The sequence below is a fragment of the Alexandromys fortis genome, unplaced genomic scaffold (assembly GCF_014885135.2).
Source record: "Alexandromys fortis isolate MF-2015 unplaced genomic scaffold, M_Fortis_MF-2015_v1.1 scaffold_19, whole genome shotgun sequence".
In the NCBI taxonomy this organism is placed as follows: domain Eukaryota; kingdom Metazoa; phylum Chordata; class Mammalia; order Rodentia; family Cricetidae; genus Alexandromys; species Alexandromys fortis.
The window spans coordinates 1,767,823-1,791,696 of NW_026067890.1; the positions used below are offsets into that span (position 1 = coordinate 1,767,823).

The 23,874-nt window shown below is 41.5% G+C and overlaps 1 protein-coding gene and 1 long non-coding RNA gene across 2 annotated transcripts in view; one reads left to right on the forward strand and one right to left on the reverse strand.

The window, feature by feature from the left end:
• Vcam1 (vascular cell adhesion molecule 1) overlaps positions 1-14,575 on the reverse strand; it is an 18,493-nt gene extending 3,918 nt beyond the window's left edge. Inside the window, exons 1-8 of the mRNA XM_050149604.1 lie at positions 14,168-14,575; positions 13,450-13,725; positions 11,007-11,318; positions 9,483-9,749; positions 6,378-6,653; positions 3,222-3,542; positions 1,961-2,227; positions 17-283 (exon numbers count right to left, since the gene is read on the reverse strand). Of these exons, the coding sequence (XP_050005561.1) occupies positions 17-283; positions 1,961-2,227; positions 3,222-3,542; positions 6,378-6,653; positions 9,483-9,749; positions 11,007-11,318; positions 13,450-13,725; positions 14,168-14,231 (2,050 nt within the window). The 5' untranslated portion in view covers positions 14,232-14,575. The remainder of the gene's footprint in view (positions 1-16; positions 284-1,960; positions 2,228-3,221; positions 3,543-6,377; positions 6,654-9,482; positions 9,750-11,006; positions 11,319-13,449; positions 13,726-14,167) is intronic.
• LOC126506275 (uncharacterized) overlaps positions 11,688-23,874 on the forward strand; it is a 19,329-nt gene continuing 7,142 nt past the window's right edge. Inside the window, exons 1-3 of the long non-coding RNA XR_007593160.1 lie at positions 11,688-12,715; positions 21,918-22,052; positions 23,002-23,111. This is a non-coding gene — a long non-coding RNA (uncharacterized lncRNA). The remainder of the gene's footprint in view (positions 12,716-21,917; positions 22,053-23,001; positions 23,112-23,874) is intronic.

Below are 23,874 nucleotides of genomic sequence, written 5' to 3' on the forward strand. Positions count from 1 at the left end.
TATATATGAAACTAACCTTTTACATCAAGGGTTAAACTTCGTAGCTGTGAGCCAACTTCGGTTTTAGATTCACACTCGTACACTCCAGCGTCCTGGAGCTGGGCCTTGCGGATGGTGTACGCGCCATCAATGGACTTTAACACCATGTCTCCCGTCTTGGCTTTCTTCTTTAGGATGATCCACGTTTCCGGCGCACTTCCACATGTGCAGGAGATAATGACAGTGTCTCCCTCCTTCACGCTCTCAGAGGGAAAGGCTGTGAGTTGTATATCTTTCGGAGAGCCTGAAGAGAGAACGGGCAGTTAGTTTGGCTGGAGCAGAGGGTACAGCCTTCGCATTCCGACTAAGAACCTCGGCAGCTGCTGCCAAACTGTTGGCGATGCTTTCTGCATGAGCTGTAAAGAAAGCAAGCCAAGAGGCCAGGCATCTGCTCAATTCTAGAGGATCGCATTGTAAGCAAGAGAAGACGTGTTTCAGGCTTCTCCTGTCCTTTCCATGATTCTTTACCCAGCCAAGGACAAAAATTAGGTATTTAATAAGCAGCTGTAAAATCAGATGTGAAAATAAAAACATTTTTTAAAAAATCACATTGTTCACCAAAATTTTCCTTGAAGTGCATAAGCCTTATGAGCTAGGTGCTCCCTGACTAGGAAATTAAGATGTATAACATTCTTTTAAACTGTCTTTTAAGAATGTAGTTACCAATTATCAAATCTCAAGGTCTTGGCTGATCTCAATGAGGTAGAACATTTATTTCTATTAATGTAATAAGCCTTAGAGGGAAACACCCAATGTCTGTTTTATAAACACTTGCTTAAGACTATCTGTTTTGTCCCTTTGAGTCTCCTCCTCCAGGACCACAGGACAATGACAACCAGACTCCGGCTTCCTTTTCTTTCAGATGGTCCCACAGTATAGTCCAGGATGGCCTGAAAGTCTCCTAAAGGTTTTCTTTGAGATTATATATGATTCCCTTCCCAGGTTCTTCCTTTGCATTAAAGACCTCAGTGGCATGAGGCAGTGACCACAACAAAGCCCAACACCCCCCTTAAGAGGAATAATAGCACAGGATACAAAAGAGTGCAACCCCAGTGTCCCCAGAGAGAAAACATGGGGATTAATGAAAGCTGATGACTTTATAATTTTGTTCATTGAAGCCCAGGGCTTCAATGTGCCAAGCAGAAACTGCTGTGTTCTCAATTTGGGGTCTTTATCTTTGAGAAGGGACACCTATATCTCTATTTGCCCTAGTGATTCTATGCCAACGGACTGAGAGGCCAGTGGGCACGGTGACTGTGATCCTTAATTTCAGAATTTACAAAGGGTACCCTCTTGGGCTTCTAAACAAATCCTAGGCAGCTTCTTGGGACTTGCTTCTCAGGATCCCATTAAACCCAATGTGATGGTTTTGATACTAAGTAATTCCCTACCCTTACTTCTTCACCAAAACCAGAATCTCATAAGTGTCCCTGAACTTTCAGCTTAGCTTCTGGGGAAAACATTCGAGGAGAATCGGATTTTAGGGCAAGTGATTTGACCTGAAATGAGAGTTCATCTCAGGAGCATCAAGGAACAGTTTTTTTTTTAAATTTATTTTTTTACTTTACTTTTTTTTTTTTGCACATAAATACAATTTTGAAATGAGGGTTCTTTTTTCTTTCTTTTTAAGATTTATTTTTATTTTTAAACTATATGTATTTGTGTGTGTCTGTGTGAGGGTACCTGCAGTGACCATGGAAACAAGGAGAGGACATGAGATCCCCTGGAGCTGGAGTCACAGGCAGTTATGAGTGCTGAGACCAGAACCCGGGTCATCTGTAAAAGCAGTCGGCACTCCTTGCTGCTAAGCCATCTCTCTAGCCCCGAAAGGTTTTGTTTTCAAAGAGGACCTTGTTCACCATTGGTAACTCAATAGGAAATGTACTAGCTATTAATAATTTAAAAGTCTTTCTCTACTCACCCTGGATAATCAATTCAACTGATTTTTTGCTAATTCCAGCCTGGTTAATCCCTTCACACACATAAATGCCAGAATCTTCCAGTTTTGTAGACATTAAAGTGAGCATTGTATCTTCAGAAAGAGGTTGCAATTCCCCGTTATTCAGCTGCCTGCTCCACAGGATTTTTGGAGCTGGAAAGCCATCGCTTGAGCAGGTGAGGTTCACGGGACTGCCCTCCTTTAGGATGGGAGAGGGGCTGACCCAGATGGTGGTTTCCTTGGGGGCAACTGAAAAGGAAAAGACACTTAGCTTAACTCTCTTATGCCCCGAATTCCAAAGAGTCTAGACAACGCTGTAAAACTTGGCAAAGGGATCTGGATTGGCATAGTTTGTAAACTGTGATAGCCCGCCCAGAAGTTTCTGTGGAGGAAACACAGTGAGAATTAGAACCCAGATGAAGTGTGGATATTTTCCATGGCAGAAAGTGCCGGAGAAACTGATGTCAAAGCACAGAAAGTCAGTGTAGTGCGTAGTGTCTGAGTGACATGGTGGATTAGAAGCCTCTACGAGACCCTGTGAAGAAGAGCCAGGGTGAGAGAGAAGTGACCCCATTTTTAAGGGAGAAAGGAGTAGAACGCTTTGGAAACACACACACACACACAAGGGGGGTATTGGGGGAGAGACTTAAAGGTCAGTGATGTGTATGGACAGAGCATGATGTACTGGAAGATTCCCTGTGAATAAGAAAAACAGTCGGCCACCCTTTGAACCTGGGTTGATCATTTGCCCGGTAGGATGTCTATAGACGGACGTGGGTTGGGGGAAATGCTCCTGGCAGGCCTTTATGAGACTGACATCACCACCACCTTTTCCCAGCAGTGTTCTGGAGAGTAAATCTAGGCTCTCTTCCCGGAGGGAAACCTAACCACACTTAAGAAACGACAGGTGGGGGCAAGGTCATAAGGCTCAGACATTTAAGTGATTCTACCTGTGACAAGCCAGCTGCTAGCCGGGCTGAAGATGACTAACTGAGTTCTACTGATTCTCTCTGAGGCTGAGCAGCTACCTGGCTGGCCCATTCCTGAATGCTAACGCATAGAATCACACATAAATAAATGATTTTCTTTATATTATGGAGAATGGTTTGTTATCATCACTCCTATCTTGAATTTTCAGTTTTCTTCACAGAGGTTTTCATTGTTAACCTTCCGTTAGTTATTACCTAGTGGACACAACAAAGAAATCCACATTCAGTTGTGGCTGCCCCATGGATGTCCTTACCTTGGACATAAAGAGTCTGTGTACTCTGCCTTTGTTTGGGTTCAGATTCCATTTGGCCACTGTGTAACTTAGCCAGGCAAACAAGCTCGTTCCCAGTATCTTCACTGGTGGGGATGAAGGTCATTTCCAAACTTTTGGTCTCTAAGGATTTTATGCCCATTTCCTCATTAAAGCGTTTACTCTTCAGCGTGGTCTCCCCCTTCAGCAACTCAATCTCCAGATGGTCAAAAGGGTACACGCTAGGGACTGTGCAGTTTACGGTGACGGGCCTCCCGTGCACAAGGGGCCCGCTGATCTCAATTTCTGGGTCTTCGGGAAAGGCTGCAAATATCAAGCAAAAATATAATGTTAATATATGGTAGTCAAGGGAAAATTGGGTCAGACTCCACTACATGCAAAGGCCTCGGAGTGACAGCTTTTGATCAGCTGGGAAGAGAATGGACGTGAATAGTGCCATTGGCTAGAACAGTACATGTACAATATTAATTGTAAATAATTGGGACAAAATACTGAGTATTTTAAGTCAATGAATAATAGATGCTTTTCCTTCTTATTTTTCTCTTCTAATGATGCCAAATGAGACTCACAGTGCAGCTTTCAATTTGGACAATATATCAAAATTTGGATAGTTTGTTTTTTGACTAAATTTAGGTTATGAGTTTTAAATACTTTTCAGAAATTATTTCCTTCCCTTTTTATTTTTGGGTTTTTTTTTTTTTTTTTTTTTTTTTTTTTTTTTTTTTTTTTTTTTTNTTTTTTTTTTTTTTTTTTTTTTTTTTTTTTTTTTTTTTGAGACAGGACCTAGATGAGCCTGGAACTCTCTATGTAGACTAGGCTGGCCTCAAACTCACAGGGCTCTTTCTCTCTCTTCTTCCCAATTGGGTAACTCCTGTAATTAAGAACAAAACTACATCTGGGCGTGAAGGCATATGCCTTTAATCCCAGCACTTGGGAGGCAGAGGTAGGTGGATCTCTGAGTTCCAGGCCAGCCTGATCTGCAGAGTGAGTTCCAGGACAACCAAGGTTACACAGAGAAAACCTACCTCCCCCCCACCACCAAAAAAAAAAGAAAATAAGGAAAGGAAAGAAAAGGAAAGAAAAGGAAAGGAAAGGAAAGGAAAGGAAAGGAAAGGAAAGGAAAGGAAAGGAAAGGAAAGGAAGGAAAGAAGGGAGGGAAGGAGGGAGGGACGAAGGAATGAGTGAAGGAAGGAAAGAACTGACTAAATATTGTAATACTGTATGTTTTCTCACATATGTGAAACCCAGACTGAAGCAGTTAGAGAGGAGAGAGACACGGAGAGGGCGATGGGAAAGGGGATGAACTAAGAAGAAAGCATAATTGATGCAAACACATGATGATGCCAAGATGAACGCACTTGCTTGTTTGCTAACTTTAAACATCAATAAGAAAATGTAAAAGAACTATCCTAACTGTATTCTATTAGAATCTGAGTAGTTTTTCTCTCATCTACGAAACATTTAGAAGACATCCTATGGAAATGAACAAAAAGAAACTAAAATAACTATCAGCATAAAAACGATACCTAAAAAAGCTAAACATTTTTTCCATAAGTAAAACCTTCTTAAAGTGGTAAATTTTCAAACACACCCACAATGCAATATGCTGTCACGCTGTTCCAACTTCCGTTGGGAATGTGCCTACATCAGCAGACCCAGGACTCCGGGTAATATGATAAAGCAATAAAGTTTACCCTCCTTTTGAGAGATTTAACTCACTTAACAGGCACACTCTAACTCTAAAGAAAATCCTGAAGGTTAGCACACGTTTGGGCAGGGCTTTAGATGGGAGATCTTTACAATATGTTCTCTGGGTTGACGAGTAAAGCAGGGCAACCCCACCCTCTCTGCAAAATAACCTTGCAGTCACATGGTTGCTGTAAAGTTCATTCCTCATTCAGTGTAGACTGAGGGCTTCCAGCCACGTGAAATTCATGGAGATTGGAGGTTGGAAAGGATTTTTATTAAGGTGACAGCAAGGGAGACACAGGAGAAGACGTGTCATTTGTTCACTGTGTAGATCCGTTTTAAAGGACCCTATTGACTCCCGGTTCTGTAGCAGTGACCTATTAAAACCATCCCATACTCAGACTAAATAAAACCTGTTTCCATTTCTGGCCCACTACTCTTTCTCATTGTCCCCTCACCCGAATCCTGTAGATCAGCTTTTCAAGTCTGCCTTAAAACAATAGACTGCTTCCCCTATTTCTCCCTCCCCCCACCTCAATAGCTGCTTCCCATCCCCATAGGCTTCCCACTCCTTCTTCTTTCATGAAAAAGTATTAATATTATTTAACATATTATATGTTTATTTTAAAATAATATACTTATTATGTATACTATATCAAACACAGGACATTTATCACATAAAGTAATATATGATGCATTATTTTAAATGTATTATATATGTACAAAAAAAAGAATACTATATCTGATCAGAAGCCGGACTATTTGGGAAGGAAAAGGGGATAGTGGGTGGAAGGAGAAGGGTTGAGACACCATAACAGGGGGCTGAATATAAACAAAGCAAGGGACCAGTTATTTTCTGTTCTATTAAAATAATAAATATTACACACAATAAGGTTATCTTTCAAAAATGAAAGAGAAATAAAGACTTTTTAAAGTGCTCATGAAAAGCAAAACACAAAACACACTGGGCTGGCAGGCTGGCGGAGCGCTCTCCTGGTGTGCATAAAGCCCAGCATCCCATGCCCACATTTCAAAGCAAAATGAAACAAAACAAAAGGCAGGCTGGAGTTCACCCCCAGTTTGAGTAGGTGAGGCAGTCACCCCTCACCGAGTCCTTATCTGAATGGACACAAGGCCCTGGCTGCTCTCGCTCACCCCCTGCATGCACCCTACATACATGTGGCAGTGGGGGAAGCATAGCATGGGGCATGCTCACGTGCGCGAGGAGAGTAGGACCAGTCACGCAGTATGCGCGTGTCTGTAAACAAATGCAATATGTACTGGAGAGCCGGACCAACTGTACTGCATCCAACAGTGTTCAGAGATCGAGGGATGCCAAACCTCTCTCTGCACAAATGGATTTCCTTACACAGTCACATCCCTTTTCTTCCAAAGGAACAAGAGGAAAGGGAAGCAATCAATGAGTCATCCATTTTGAAAAGCACTTACAGTAGACCTCCACCTGGATTTCCTTTTCCAGCTTCCTCCGAGCACAGGTCACAGTGCACAGGTAAGAGTTTTCGTTCTCAAAGCTCACGGGGCTCAGTGTCAGTGTGGACGTGGCCCCCGCTCTCCTCACCTCCCCGTTAAGGGAACCGTTTGTCTGAGTCCTCCAAGAAAAAGTGGGGGAGTCACAGCCAACAACAGCGCATGTCAGTACAACTGAGTCTCCAACCTGCGCAGCCACCCAGGATCCGGGGGAGATGTCGACAGTTAATGGTTTCTCTGAAGAGGAAAAAAATAAGAAAGAGCAAGATGAATAACAGATAAGATTCTTTTCTTATTGCGTCATATTCCCATATTCCATGTTTCTCTTCCTTGATCTCTATTCAACGACTTTCTGTGCCAAGAAAAAATTGCTCCTTTCCATCTTGGAGCCATCAGGAATAAGAGCACATCTTTGAAGGAGGAACCCATGATGCTGTGTTGACTCAGGCTGCCAGAATCAGTGTAGATAACAATTTGTCAAGAACGTGGTTGGCATCTTTTCAAAACAATAACCCAACTCTATGTAGTCCATCAAGTCACTGTGGTTGAACAGGGCCTCAAATTATTCAGCAGTTTCTGCATGTCGAGCATGCTGCATTCTGCTTTCTATGCATGCATCATCTCTCTTAATTCCCAGAAGAGTAAGTAACTGGTACTATTATTTCTTTGCTACTTTCTTATTCTTCTGCTCCTGTATTTTCCCCTTCTCTTCTTCTATCCCTTAGGCCTTTTTCTTCTTTAAGACAATTAGGCTCAGAAGTGCTCAATGGCTTGAGCTAAATTTGCAAGTAGAGTAACTGGAACTTGCTGTAAGATGGGTCTGACTTGAGAGTCCAGTTTTTCTCTTCCTACAACAATTAAGTCAAGTTGTCCTCATGTGGAGATAAAATGAGATCTAAAATGATTACAGGAGAAACCGCACCAAAATGCATTATCCTTAGTCCTTCATCTACATCTATATAATGGAATTCCAATATAAAATACTATTTTTGAGGATCACACAGCATCACACTGAGAGCAAAAGAATGATGTCAGTATTAAGGTGGCATCAAATATGTTTGGATGCGTTCTCAAAAGACTTTATTCTGGGTAAAAAGCTGAGTGATCAGGGCAAACACCCAAGACTCAAGCATCCAAAAATCTTCTCCAACTTCCAGGCACACAGCCTTGGATGAAATGACATATCTTGAGAGAAAGAATTTTGAATCTTGGTGTTGTTCCTCTGAAAATCCTGGAAGTGGTTGGGCAACTCAGCATGTGACAGATGAATCTCCAAAGAAAATCACTAGAATGTTCTAGCAAGCTAGACACAGGAGGAAATCTCGACACACAATAAAAATATACTCCATTTTATGGGGTTCTTTTCTGTACCAGGAAAAGTAGCTTTTCTTCTTTTAGTTTGTGTAATTGTGGTATAGTATTATTTTCTTTTCAAAGAAGTTTCTTCTCAAATTACCTCCAAATAAAAATTAAATCCTATTGGATTTTTGAAGAGATTATTCAAAACAGTTACCAAGTTATCTAAGTTCCATCTATGCCAGTGTGAGAATGAGGAACTTATCAGGAGATTCACTTCCTGCCTGCAAGGAGCTGACATCCTTCACTGCGTGTGCCTGGAGCTGCTGAAGAGAAGCCCTTGAAAGGGCCGAAAGACCCTTCCAACTTCAGCACGGTCAACTGAGGTTGCTAGTCACTCATGCACTATAATACAAGCCCAGAACACAATGATTCCTTTGCCCCGTTGAAAAGGGGCCCAGCATACGGGATGCAGCTAGTCTAGAATAGAGACTGAGCCTCCCACACTTTTAGCCATACATCTTCTCTGACCATGTGGGAATAGGGATCACGCACCTGAGCTAATCAGCTGACGGTGTTCGAATTCTACTTTCTTCTCCTTTATCTAAACTTAAAATCCACGTTTTCATGGGTTAAGAAATGTATTGTCCAAGTTTATAGTTTATGCTTTAATTCAGCTCACATGTGTTAAACACTTCCTGTGTGTCGGGTACCATACCAGCCTCTCACTCTTTAATTCAAAGACATACACACAAACACAGTGAGTTTCTAGGTTCTGAGTTAAGAAGCTTGCAGTTTAATGAACATACACATTCAAATACATTCATTTTTCTGCTCTTACTAAAGAATGTGCTTTGGTTTCGCCACTCCTTGGTGTATAAATCGACCAAAATACCACACCATACACAATGTATGCACGCATATAATTTTGATTGCCCAGCTGAAATGTTAGCTACAATTGAAAGAGCATGGGATTTTGATTTAAGAGGACTCTGTAAGGGCAGCCACAAGCCATTCGACCATGTGCAAAAAATAAAAAAAAAAAAATGATGAGTTATATTGCACCTGGGCTTCTCAACTACCTCACAGCACATGGTAAACACTGAGATAGCAGATGATGGAGAGCGCAGAACTCTTGGCAAACATTGGCTGTACAGTCAACTGATGGCCACTATTAATCTGAGACTCCATTCTCCCATCTGTAAAATGGATAGAAAATGCCCCTTAGTTATTTCTTGAAGACTAGATAGCTTCTATAAAGTTCCAGAAGGCCAGTTTGGTTTGGGGAAATGCCATTGCTTCAGAAAATCTTGCAAACTCTCAAATGAGAAACCGTAAGCTAAGGCAAAAGCAAGAAAGCTGGCTGGAAAGGCAGTCAGGGCAGAGGGAATCATGGTGAGGTAGAGGGGTCAAGAGTAGGTCACTTGGAATGGGAGCTTGTATTCGGTAATCCCAGCTGTGTAGCTGACTATATGGAGTGAGAAGACCGCGTGAAGTAGCGCGAGGATGCTAATATCCAAAGGGCAGGAGAAGGAGACCAAGTCGGGAACTGAGACAACAGTGAGATGACGAGAGCTACTGAAGAACCAATGTGGAGGTTCTGAGAGAAAAGAGTTCCCCAAAAGTGTGAGCTTGCTAAATATATAAGTACGCTGAAGCACATGTCTACCAGATGGGTCGTCCAGCAAAGGCAAGGAAAGAATGTCAGCACTGCCATTGTGTGGCTATTGCTCAGCTCCCAACCATGGCACCTCTTCCCCTTCTGCTCACCTTGAACAGTTAATTCCACCTCTGCTTTATTTCTCCCGACCAGATTAACTCCTTCACACACGTAACTTCCAGAATCTTCCGTTCTCATAGCAACTAAGGTAAGAGTTGCATTTCCTGAGAGGAGCTTCAGATTTCCATTATCTAATTTCTTGCTCCAGAAAATCTCGGGAGCTGGCAGACCCTCACTGGAACAGGTCATCGTCACAGCGTCACCCTCTTGAAGACTTCTGGAGGGATGCACAGAGATAACTGTATTCTTGGGAGAGGCTGAAAAGGTAGAATACAACATGAGCTGTCATTCAGCATTGTCTTCACCCAATGGGGATGATGTATTTCTCTCATAGACTGTACTTATGTGTCTCTACAAATTTGACAAACTTACCTGCCAAGTGAAAGTCAAGAATCACCGAGTCATTAAAAAAGAAATTGAGCCAATCTAATTTCTAACCAGTTAATTATAGTTCTTGATATCGATGTTTTCAGGGAGCCACAGGTAGGTGGAAATTAAGAGAAGCCCTTCAAGTTTCAAGGTTCAGTCTCTTGCCTAAGAACTGAAATCCTGAGAAAGAATCTTTGCCAAAAGCACATCCAAGCTTCAGCACTTACTGAGGGAGACACCCTACTCAGTTGGCATTTGAATATCATTAATTACTTTTAAAAAGTCTCTCATTGAGTTGAAATCTTCCTGGAAGTAGCTAGCATTTGCGCAAAGGTTGTAGTTTAGTCCTGTGCTCTTATGGATAAATGGCAATGCTCTTTCTCACACGACTGCTTTCAGAGGCTTAACTACACCTCTGTCTCAAAGTATTGTATTCTGTGAGGAGAAATAGCCCCTATCTTGATTGGTTTCTCAAAATGTTGTTAGAAGTTTTTTTCCATTATACATTGGGTAAACCTAGTGTACTTGACACCAACTCTTTCCAACTTAGGGCTCAGAGTAAAAAACATTTTAGTTTGACCAGAACACCATGAGTTAATTAAAGACACAATTCTAATATAAGAAGAAGCTTCAGATCCACCAGCAGTCTCCAAAACCTGGAAGACAAACCCTAATACCTACTGCATGTGTGTACATGTCACCACACTCTTTCTTGTACACACACACACACACACACACACAGAGAGAGAATAAGTAATCCTCTTGTAAATTTTGTATGTCTGTGAAACCAATGTTTCAAGGCTTATTATAAAATTTTATACAAATTTTATCATTTGAGCCCACTTCCTACAATCCAAGCAGATAGTGTTATGTTGATTCCTCCTTGATAAACAGGAGACTAAAGGAGTTGAATAATCTTAACATCACTCAGCTAACAGTGAGGCAGGACACTCAAGCACTCTAAACCCAAACCCAGTATCCTGTTCTTTTAACAATAGCATTCATAAAATCATGTCTTAAGTAATGCAGTAAAAGCTGCACATTTCTTGTTAATCTATTTGATACATTTCTTGTAACAGTAAACAAAATAATACATATCTGGGACTGAATTCCCATAGATCAGGGCTCCTCATGCAAGTACTTACTGTAGACTTGCAGTGTGTTGCCCGTCTCCCTTTTTTGGGGCTCAGGCTCAATGTATAAGTTAGCTCGGCAAAAAAGAGCTTTCCCAATATCCTCAAGGCCAGGAGTAAAGGGGACTTCCAAACTCTTGGTTTCCAGAGACTTCTTCTCCATCTCTTCTGCAAACATCTCTGTCTTCAGGAGTTGGTCACCTTTGAAGAGTTCCATTTCCAATCTGTCAGATGGGTAAACATCAGAGGCCAAACACTTGACCATGACAGGCTTCCCAACCTCCAGGGGACCACTCAGCTGAATCTCTGGATCCTTAGGGAATGCTGCAAAGCCAAGCAAACACATAAGTAGGTTTATAGGCTCCTGTTGATAGCATCTCTAAATGTTTTAACACAACACAAGTCAAAACAAATGTTTTTGTTAATACTAGGCTTAATTCAGCATAGCCAGTTGTTTAAATAGCAAGTCACGGATCGTGGTGGACTCGGGAATCACGAATCAGAATTAACCACTTTTGAAAGGCCATTTCAGTTTTAATCTTGTAACTGTTAAAAAGTATGTGTTACTGAAGGAAAGAAGAACGAAAAGCCTAAAATCTATTGAAACTCTGCAATAGATGTAACTTAAAGGGCTTTGCTCTCTCTTTGCTGTAACCCTGGGTGACAGAGGCCACATTTCACAGATAAGGACATAGTGTGATTGCAGAACCAGCCTCTGTCACGCAGCATGGTGAGGTGGGGGAGCAAAGCTCATGCGTCTGTCACTCTGCATTGCCATTCCAGAGACCTATTACACCCTGTTCTCTTATGTTAGTGCAGGTACAGCCCTAGATGAGAAACCCAACATTCAGAATGACATAGTAAGGGAGTGTCACTGTGTAAGACTGCCTACAGAATGAAGAGAATGACCTTGGGGGGGGGGGGCTGGCTTCTGAAAATGGGATCTCTGATAAGAATTCATCCACCAGAGAGGCATTCATTCCTAAGAGAGCGCTCCATACTGGATTCATTCCCCCAAAAGCCGAACTCTGTGTTCTGACTGAACTCTACTGAACCCACCGGCACAGAGGAACACAGCACATTGCCTCTCCCCCTTTCACACAGTTTATCATATGCATATGCATATGTATATGTATATGATGCATATATCATGATGGGGGCTCACTGGTGTCCCATTACTACAGAATATTACAGTCAAATGTGGAATAGAGACTGAACTGTTAAATACAATGGGAAACAGGCTCTCTTGCAGAAAAAAAAACAGGCTACATAATTAAATCCAGAAGGTTCCTCACTTTTCTTTTTAAACTCTCCAACAGTACCGTACTTGTGGGCAAAGGCAAAAGAACTGGAAATGCTTTATTATCTAAAAACATAGTATTTTAAATTTCCCCCTCCAATGATTTATGTCCGTCACAGTCTTCAGGAAATGTGCCTGGCATCCACACATTTCATGACAGGTAACATAAGAACTTGCCATTCTTCCTGATATTTATATAACAGGACCTTGCACAGAGCTCAGGAGGCTGCCCAGACATAAACTATGCACACACAGCCAGCGTAATTGAAAGCAGCCGGCCAAGCGCAGCTGCTTGGGAAGCCCAGCTCCACAAGGGGCTTGCTGAAATTTCAGTGAAGGTTAATGGACAAAGGCAGGCTTCAGCACAGTAGGAAGGCACCAAGGTAGTTAGAGGATGAATCAAACGCGAAGAAATGCCTATGTGAGTATATTCTGGGGTGAGGGAAGAGATGCTGTCTATAACCAAAGACAAACCATTTCTATAGGGTTCACTCCCCTTTGCTGGTTCTATTTGCTGAGTTGAGGGTGGGGATGAGATATGTTTGGGGTAGGCTGGTGTCATCTGGGTACCTGTTCATATTCCTGAGACAAATCTAATTTATTAGATGAAAATTCTTTGGGGTGGAAAAACCAAGGCTTTATGGCAGCAACAACAACAAGAATTCTCAACTTTATCAGTGTTAGGTGAATGAGATGTTCATGGATGTTATGGTTATGTCTAGAGAGGAGGCTTGGATACTCATAAATCTGAGTCTGCAAGCACACCTTAAGCTCCAAGTTGCATAAGAATAAGAAAATGGAAAATACCAGAAAGCGAGACATCATCAATCTTCAGATGCATGAGCAAGTGAACATGTAGAAATACAGGCAGATGAGGGGTTAGAGGAAAAAATGAACAGAGCCTATGAGATGCTCACATTTCCGCTAAGGATTGGACCGAAGAAGATGTGAGTCTTTGGCAAGGGCACCATTGTTTTTGTAGCAAACAAAAACACAGAGGTTAAAATTCGGATTCTTCTTCTCATCTTGCTCCTCCTTGTCTCTGGCTTTATTGAAACTATCTAGCCAAGAATCTAGATACACTTAACTCCACGTATCATTAATATTTTCTTCAAGCAGCATGAGAGAAAACCAAACCTCTTTGGGGGCACTTACAGTAGATGTCCACCTGGATCCCTCTTTCCTGTTTCACCGAGCCGCAGTATACTGTGCACACGTAAAAGTGTTCATTCTCAAAACTGACAGGATCCATGGTCAGGATGGACGTGGTCTCATTTTTCCACATCTTCGCACTGAGCGGACTGTCTATCTGGGTTCTCCAAGAGAAAGATGGGGACACGCAGCCTGTGGTTTTGCAAGTCAGGGACATGGAGCTCCCAATCTGAGCCATTGTTCTATATTCAGGGGAGATATCGACTTCAAAAGCTTGAGCTAAAACAGCAAGAGAGGGGAAAAAAATAAAAAAGCAACTTTACTCTGGTCTGTCTCATGCTGTATCTTTCTCTCTTGCATAGCAATGCAGTGTTTAAAACACAGCCTGGGGGATCTACTTTTTAAATTGCCTCAGGCAGCCCCAAAGCCCAGATGTTGCTGTTGAGGAAGGTGCTGGGATCCTGACCATGAAGAAGAATGCTCAGTCAGACTTTGAAGCCCATTGTGCAACGCAATTTTGTTATTTTCTAAGTTTGACTTTGTGGTCAAGTACAGAATACTAAAGAGATAGACCTACTACCGATATAATCCAAATTTCTCAGTTAACATTTGAAAAGGGTATCAAAACACATCCATCTGTAGCTCTGTCAAAACTAGTTTTACAGCAAAACTTTCTAGTACACCCAAAGCTGTGGACCTGTAAAACAGGTCAGGGACTTACAAGCTGCAAACAGTATCCAAAGTACCGTTGAGGCTCCAGAGATCGTGACCATCTTCTCAGGCATTTCAAGTCGCTGCTGGGGTGACGAAATGGAAGCTCCAAAGCCTTCTTTGTGTCCCACGTGAAAGTGTCTGGGAAAAGTGTTCAGCTTCCAAAGCCAGCCAGGCTGGTGTGAGTGAAATAGAAAGTCTGCTCTTATTTATAAAGGGTCTTGCTGGAGAGGCGGAGGGAAATCCCTTCAAGGGGAAACCCAGGGCAGAGCCAGAGAAAAAAGTTTAACTGACAGGCAGCCAAGTCCCCAAGTTAACCCCTTCAGCTGCTCTCAGCGCTGAAGTCACTCTGAGTCCAGGGGAAACAAGGCACTTCCAAGTCCATAAATCTCGGGCTTTTCCTGACTTGCAACTCCGAAAGGGTTCTTTCCTAAAAAGATACGAGACAAATATCATTGCAAAATGAAACTGCCCACAACGTGTGTGTGTGTGTGTGTGTGTGTGTGTGTGTGAGAGAGAGAGAGAGAGAGAGAGAGAGAGAGAGAGAGAGAGAGAGAGAGAGAGAGAGAGANGAGAGAGAGAGAGAGAGAGAGAGAGAGAGAGAGAGAGAGAGAGAGAGAGAGAGAGAGAGATCATCAAAGGAAGGAGGGAGGGGACAGAGACAGATGACCAGGTAAACACTCACTGACTTTTCTTCATTAAAGAAATATATTTGCATTTAAAAAAATAGAAATTATTCTCTTTTGACAAAAAGGAAAATATCCCTTATTTGGATGAGCCACTCTTTGTAGAATGGGAGAAAGTAGAGCTTCTTAGTTTTAAGAGTCTCTATTCATAAGTGTATTTTTGACACAAAAATCAACTCTCTGAAATAATTTTTTTCTAAAATAAAAAATGAAAGGATGCTGATGGAAAACTAAAGGAATTAGTTTTCTCCAGCCATTTGGCCCATTGCTGGATGGCTAGAAGTCCTTTGCAGTCTTAAAAGCAGAAGAATGGGGTCTGTCTAATAAATCTTTGTGGCAAATTTCTTTGGCTGCATTATTTAGCCACATGTCCAGTTTAAACATGTAAACAGGTTTGCTTTCTGTTGTAGGAGAGGAAATGATAATCAATTTTTATTATTTTCTCCTTCCAGTGAAAAGACTTTCTAAAAGACTCAATTAATTGTCTCCATGAGCCTTACGTATGCATAGCCCATGTCCTGGCAAAATGCTTGCCCATCAAAAAGAAACCGGAACAGCCACTTCCTTGTATTATACACGTGCAGGTCTACCTCCCACACTGCATTATCAGTTCCCTTCATGGCCAGGACTACTTAGTCACAGTTCTTTCTACTTCTTAGATACTTAGTGCATGGGTTTGCATCTAGGGACTATAAAACTTGGAAGAGTAAAAGTGAAAAATCTAGAAAAGAAACTTTTAAGATACTAACCACAGTTCAAAAGTGTCACTTGAAAAAAAAATTAATTCTGCAAGAAAATTGCAAAGTTCCAGGACATTTAGGCATACGTAAAATAAACAATGCCATGTCATATGACAAAGGCCATCAATTGAGACCTGCAATCTCCAACAGCCCCTTCCAGGCAAGAGACACTTCGGGACTTTCTCTTGAAAATGTATATGGCTCCCACTGACAGACAAGTAGAAAAAGTAGTTGGGTAATATATCCTAGGGCTATGGTGATATACCCAGGAATCAAAGAAATTAGCTGCCAAACAAGTGACCTGGGGGATTTCAACAATGCTCATGCCATGAGAGAGGATTATTGGCTTTATAACCATTGCTACTCAACTTTGGGCTGGATCAAAGGCATGTATAAAATTTTAATTCCATTCCCTTGACGTTCAGAAGTAAACAACTACTGGGAATCACTCAAACCCATGCTATTTGCTATCAATTTTCACCCAAGTAAGTGGAAGAACAATTCCTGTCGGGAGAGAGGAATAGTAACTACAACAGAGGAAGTGAAGAAAACAATTTAAATCCTTCCTCATTTGAGAATCACTACTCTCACATAGCCGAAGGACCTCTCTGTAGCTCCATTTACTTCTATGGAAATCTTCTATAGTAGTTTTATTAGAGGCCCAAGGGCCTGAAGTTGGAAGCTGAACCGATCGTATAATGAGGACCAAGATGAAATCAATCCTAATTCTGCAGTCCTTATGCGATTAATCCTCATGATTCTACCACGACTGCTCCTTCACCAAACACTGCATCCGTGTTTCAGGCATGACATGTGAGAAGTAAAGGGCAAGCATTCAAAATCAGCAGAGCCTGTTCTCTTTGAAGGAGCTTCCCAAGAAGTCTCAAGTAGTGGATTCCATCACCATCTCACTGAAATGCCCCAAGTGAATCAAGATTCTGTTGGCAAGAGCTGGGGAGGAGGGAGGAAGATGGGTGATGAGTTAGGCAGGCATTAGCAATGTAACCATTTTCTAATTCTGTTCAGCTTACATAGTGTTTATGGAGACCCCATGTTTGCATTAGGAATAAGTAAATGCCAATGGGGAATGCAGTTTTTAGAATGAAGAAAACCTTCATGGTGTCAATAAAAGACTTTAACATGGCTCAACAGGTGAGTCAATAAAGCGACCATTGATCTGACTGCAACTCAAGAAACAAAATCTATCTCAGTGAACGGATGTAAGTTTACGATCTTGCAAACCTAAATTATAGGGAGAATCACATGCTAAGAAATCAAGTTCCATGAAGTTATTATGACGTTCAAGGATTTTGGAGAAAAAGATTACTTATATCACCAAGAGTGAAAACGTATATTCAACAAAATGCATACACGATGTGGATGTTCCTTGAATTTTAATGATGATGTTTTGTTACGTATTAAGAAGGTTTTCAGCACAAAAATGTTTCTCTCCCCTTGGTAAGTTCACAGGAGAAGTTTGACTTTTGCCATGGGTGCTTTGCCTGTGTCACGTGTTGGCACACGGTAATTCAAGTGAGCAGTGATGTTCTTGTCTATTTCAGTTCTCCTTGGGGTGACCCCCATAGTTTCTACTAACACCCTTCTGTGACTTTTTACAAACTCATCTTGCTTTGAGATGATCCTACTCTTCCTAACATGAGCATCACCGAATCAACAGACTTTACTCGGCCCTTAGAAGTCCTTCATGATCATTTTCAGATTTTACCTGCACTGATGTTGCTTCTGTTTCAGGTCTCAATGAAGTGATGTCAGATAAATGAAACATTCTTTCTGGGGCAATAATTTAAGACATTTTTTTTTTCAGTTTCTAGTAACTCTTCATGCTTTTGCAATTCTTCACCTAACCAGTCAACTGAAGTGCACTGTCATCATTGCTTTTGAGCTATGGGAGACGTAGGTGGGTGTTTCTGTCTTTATAGTCACATGATCAGGAAACACAGAAGTTTGATTGGGCAAGATCAGACAGGGAGTGATCCTGACCATGAGTACAGTGGAGTTGAGTTTTAAACCCAAATTTCTTACCCAGGAATCTCTGCGTGGTACACTCTACTATGCCAAGTCACCTGTCTGTGAGTGGGTACCATCTTTCCTTCAAGCATTACTGCCATCATGAGATTTTATTGCAATGGGACAGTTTGACTATGGTAGGCATTATGACCCGAGACCATACCCATTTCTCAGTGACAACTAATAGCTTCACAGTACTGCCTTTAGAGCTACTGTTTCATATTTTAATACCACAAGAACTTACACTGAGCACTCCAAATCTTCTGTAGTTAGCCACAAACAAAAGATATGAGCATAAGAGATATGGTCATATGGGAACACCCTAGCAACTTGACTGTGAATTCAAATGTAGAATTTCTTTGGGCTTCTGTTGGAACTTAGAAGGGAAATTTGTGAAGTCCCTGAGCCTGTAAACAGCCCCCTCCTGTGATCTAGTAGCTGTCTCCAGTGGATCAAATGGGAGGTTTTGTTTTGTTTTGTTTTTTGATGATAGCCCCATTTACCTTCCTTCAATCATGCAATCTGACCCCAAATAAGCTTCAGTTCTCACTCGGAGGATTTGAGAAAATATCCAGGTCTTCACCCATTCTAAATGACTGTAAAACACGTGTTTACATTAGTGAGGGGAGGCCTGGAGAGGGCATGTCATGAGCTGGCAGTAGACAGGGATGAGTAAACACATAAAAATTAACAGCCAGAGTAGTGAGAAAGAAAACCATTGTAAGCCACGTGTGCTGTATTCAGTTATAAATGACTTGTGTAAGGAGGGGGTCAAAGCTTAGCACACAAAAGAAGTAAGAAATTATATTTCTCTGCCATTTGAACTTACCATAAGTATGTTTTCCCAGGGTATAAGGCCTTTGGAAATCTTCCCATAAAATATGATGATTTTTTTATGTGATCCGTTAAAGTTCTTTCATAAACAGCATTTTAGGTTTCTTTTTGGAAACTACAGCATTTTAAGAGCTACAGCCCCAGAGTCAAATGTTAAAACCATTTTAGCATTTTTAAGGTACATGAAGGAAAATGAAGTAGTCAGAAAAAGGGAAGCACGGTTTTTTTAATCCCTGTAATGTTGATGAAAGAGTGGAGGTTCTTCACACCCATTGTCGAAATTTTCTCATCCACAAAGCAAAATGGGGGCAGGTCCAGTGATCCCAAGTCATTCTCTTTTCTCATGATGACTTCTAGACCTAATAATGAACAGCTAAAGAATTGTGATCAAATTGCTTGAATTTCTCTATCTTAGGACTTAGGACTGAGGTCCTCTTGAAAGGTGTGTGCTTTGTAGAAGATCCTCTCATGCTCAGTGGTAGCATGCCCACTTTCCATGCTCAAAGTCCTGGGTTCATCAGTGCTGTTAAAAAAAGAAAGCAAGCATCAATTCATATCTTTAAGTCCTTAGTTATTTTTGTACTTTAGGCAGAGCTGGCTCTGGCTCTTGGCTTTACTCTGCGTATACCAATGTTTCTGCTTGAACTCTTGAACATGTGTGTCTATTCCCCTTCTATGCTAAGGGTGGCGACAAAATAAAAATTTAGTAACTTTTCTGTAACCTCTACTGGGTCAGATGCTCAAGAGCACAGTGATGACAGACACTCACTCCTCTTGGAATTTATACTCTAGTGGGTTGAATGGAAGAAAGGCAAAGAGCAAATGGACCAGCAATAGGACATCAGTGAGGCAGAGAGACAGAGTAAACACCAGTATAAATAAACATAGCATCAGAGGGTAGTGAGTTTGTTTTTTTTTTTTTCCTGTTCTTTTAGTCTGCTTAAAAAGGTAAGATTGTAAATTGGCTATGGTTTTTACCTGTGATACCAGCACTCAGGAGACGTGAGCAAGTTCAAAGTCAGCCTGGGCTACAGAGCATGGCTCCATCTCAAAATAGCCACGAGGGGGTTGTGTCTGGTATGACATAAGTATGTTAAGTGGCCATGCGTCTGAAAGACTAGTTGACTTCACGCTAGCAGATTTCACTGCAGCTGTACAGGTTCAGCATGGGCACAAGCTGGATTCACCGATGGCTGAGGGTTTGCCAGGTGAAAACAGTAAGGAAGTAGAGAGCAAAGGCGATTGGGTCTGAAACACAGTGTACAAATAAAGCTGGCAACTATAAAGCAACTTGGATCCTGCCCAGCTGGGCTCTGCACACACCCCTCTCTGTTAAGCAACCTGTTAACAGTCTAGGACCCTACCTGTGTAGAGCTGTGTGTATGTTTGCCTATAATGAGGGAATAGCTTACTTCTTTTAGCAACTTCTTGGAGCTAAGTGTTTGCCTTTATTTCAATCCTTCAAATGGGAGGCCAAGAACCTAGAAACACCTGGTGCAGACACTCACCACTAGTAACCTATAACACAAGGACAATAAAAAAAAAAAGAAACTAAGACCTGTTGAATTTGGATTATGATACAGTAAGTGAATTTAAGAATCAAAGAATGAGAACCTTGGTGTAAAGGTATTGTTAGTGATATTATGGGTAATGACGAGTGGTGTAGGAAGTCCTTCTGTATATGTGTTGCTTTTATTGGTTAATGAATAAAGAATCTGCATTAGCCTGTAGTAGTAGTAGGGCAGAGTAGAGCTAGGTGGGAAAAACTAAACTGAGTGCTAGAAGAAAAAAGGCTGAGTCCAGATGCGCCAGAACCTTGCCCGTAAACCACGAGCCTCGTGGTAAAATATATAATAACAGAAATGGGTTCATACTAGATGTAAGACCTAGCTAGGAATATGCTTATGTGATTGGCCAAGCAGTGTTTTAAATTATATAGTTTCTGAGTGATTATTTTGGGTTTGAGCATCCAGGAATGAAAAAGCAGCCTCCTCCAACAGACAAGTACTAGAATATGACCCTGGAAGAAAATGACTAAGGCTTGCCAGTTGTATTGACTATTCTAGACAAGGAGTCAAGGAATTCAGGATCCACAAATGTTTCATTTCCATTAGAAAGAGAAAAACGAGGGTCAGCGAGGCTACCTGACCCCTCAGAGGCACGTAGCTAGGTAATGAGAATGCCAGCCCTAGAAATTAAGGGTTCTGAGTCCCCAGTGACCGTTCTTTCTACTGTGTCTACTTCCAAAACAATCTCAGCTCGGCCAAACCCCAGACCTTTTTTGGTCTTCCTGTACCAAAGAAAGTCCAGGAAAGCCATGTAGATAACTTAAGGACCACCCATTCTTGGGATGTGTTATCATCTGACACAAACTATTTTTACCATATTTTCCTCTGAGCTCACAAAGCTAGATTTCCATTTCCAAATCATCCTTAAAATCAAGTATCCTGTTGGGCGAGTGTTATCTGCAGAGGAGTAACACGGTGAAGTAGGGCAACAAGAACAAAATTTCCCTGCTTTCCGTCTCTGTGTATTTTTGTTGGCTTGAAACCTACGAGTGGAAATTCCAAGACTTCCATATCAAAAATTGTACAAGCTAGAATGTCATTTGCCACATTATAGCAAAAAGAAGGCTTCGGGAGAATATCCTGTTTTTGATACCTTTGTACCGGGATAGATAGGACAAATACCAAGTGAGTAAGATATTTCAAAGGGAAATTGTAACTGAAATATTACATTGTCCTAATAGAGACCCAAAGTATCTAACTTCCCCCGTCTGGTTTTCAAGAATCTTAAAAGGAAATAAATAAAAAGTAAATGGACAGAATCTTTCAAATAGAAATGAAAATGAAAATAATTTTTTCTAAAAGAGCTCTCCATTTAAAGGACCCTGACAGCTACACATCAGTGGTCCCTGTCATTTCTACCTTGTGAGGCTGAGGCCATCATACACCATCCAGAAACTTCCAAATCTCTCATGACTCTGCAGGAAAAAAAAATATCTAGAATTTTCTCTTCGTTTTAGTGTTAAATATTTTTTTTTTCAGGAAATGACTTTAACACACTGAGGCAACCCCCCTTCTAGATTAGCAAACTAGACAGAAGTTAGAAGTAATTGCATGGCATGACTGACTTATTTCAATTTAGTGGATGTAGGAAGATGATTGTGAAGGTCACCTGAATGGAAATCCAAGATGACAAATGAGATATTGTGGGAGAAGGCCCTGTGGTTCTTAGTCATAGAGGTGATAAGGAGGGAGCGCTTGCATCCATAATTTATTATTTCTAAGACTGTGCTGCTGTCTGGAGATGATTCCTTCTTAAGAAATAAGTCAGATTAGATTCCAAATAATTGCCATGGGAACGTCATCATTCTTGCTTACACTCCGACTGCTTTCTTGACTGGAAGGAAAGAGGTGGGGTCAGAGCCAGCTCTGGGAATTACTGATAACCTTCAGTCTATCTTATCTAGGGCACAGAGAGGGAGCGAAGGGATGGACGTGCTGCTAATTCCCGTGCTTGTGGTAGCTAGAGGGGAAAAAACTGCAATGAAGCCCCTGTTACCATCTCCACAAAACATGCACGTGCTTCACCCCAAACTGGATGGGTGAGTATGAATGTCATTCGTCCCACAGATTAGGGTGGGAAATTGACCTTTCTGACGGAGCTTGGTCCCACCAGACGCAAAGGCAGACTGAAGCAGGCAGTCTTTCCTTTTAGCTCTCTAATACTGGAACAGCTGCCGTAAGGGTTACATGTAAATTAAAATAAATATGATTAGTTCTTCTATGTCATCAGGGAAAAAACCAACACATGATCATTTTGATAAGATATAAAAACAATTCCTTAAGAAATAGAGTCACAAAGAGAATAAAACAGATACTGGTAAGTGTGTGGGATATTTGTTTCATGAAAGGAAAGCGATGTCCAGTAAGGGCAACCCATCCTTTTTCTGTGGCACTTACTAAAGCTGCCATTTCTTCCTTGCTTTATCCCTGGAGATATGGCCATTTTCTGAATGTGAACAGCAAGGATGGTGCTTTGTGGTTTTCTGGTTTCAGGTGGTTGGGGGAAACAAATATTAGATACCCTATTTCCATTATAATCAACCTCAGGCAAGTTGTTCTGCCAATATTTTGTTTTCTTAATAATATCCATTTGATACCTCAGGGTTGCACAAAGTAATACATATGAAGTCAATGGTGCACCGCATTGTAAACAGAAAGGATCCAGTAAATGTCAGCTGCTCTTGACACAAAGAGACTCCAACCCTAGTCTGTGTCTGAACCCTTCATCTACTGCATTTTGCTGTAAAAATCCATGAAGTACTGTCCAAAAAAACCATACCTTTTTTATTAATTTAGGCCAATTTTGTGAACCAAAAGCATACAGCCTTTTGACACTGGGGCATGAGGTAATGAATCACATTACTCTCTCCTGGGATGTTTGGTCTGTTTGAGTCGTGATAGCAAAACTAGTGGAGAAGTTTAATAACTTTCTCTGGTGTCCATTTCACATGTTGCTCTTTTTCTCTTCCATGTGGTGATTACTACCAGAAAGCAGACCCTTCTGGAAAAAGAACAGAGTCTCTACACTGTCTCACAGCCTACCCATCATGTGGTTTAACCTGGGTACATGACGGACATGGACAGATCATGGCCTGATGGTGAGCAATCGGTGTTCTAGAAGAAGGGTTCTCTAAGTGTGGTGTTCAGCACCAACCAAGAATGTGTTACAGGTACATATTCTTAGATGTCACCCCAGTTTCACTGGAACAACAATTCTGGAGAGGTGTCCAGAAATCTCTGGGTTTCTGATGCTGTTAAAGTATGAGCAAATCAGTCTTTGAGAACACCCTCACCAGCACCCCATCACACACGGAAAAGTCCCCTTTACTTCCTACAGGAAGGAATTAGAAAGGTGTCGGCATGATCCGCCTTGATTCTTTGAACGTGGTCTCCATGTATATTACCAGTTCTGCTCAAGAGAAGAAAGCATCGTAGATGAGTCATGTCAAAATGGTGTTTACATCCCTGCTCCAGTCTGAGTGGAATTGCTGGTAAAAAAAAAAAAAAAAAAAAAGGTCAGAGTATTTGTATTTGGTTTGTTTGCTTTGCTGCTTTGTCTTAAGTATGAGGTTTTAGTTAATATCAGCATCACACTTTACAGGTGGAAAAGAGGAAAAGCCTCAGAGAGTAGCCAAAGGGAGGCACGGAGAGCTTGCCGTGAACTGTGCTGACTGCAGCGATCTCTGTTCTTTGTATCGCATCGCAAACTTGTTCTACCCACCAATGGAAAAGGATTGAAGTAGGGTTTTTTTTTTATTGAGAATAGGAAAAAAAAGGTTTCCGCCTCCTCCCAGCCTCCCATTTCCCTCCCCCTACCCCCACTCTTCTCCCCCTCCCCCCACTCCTCTCCCCCTCCCTCTC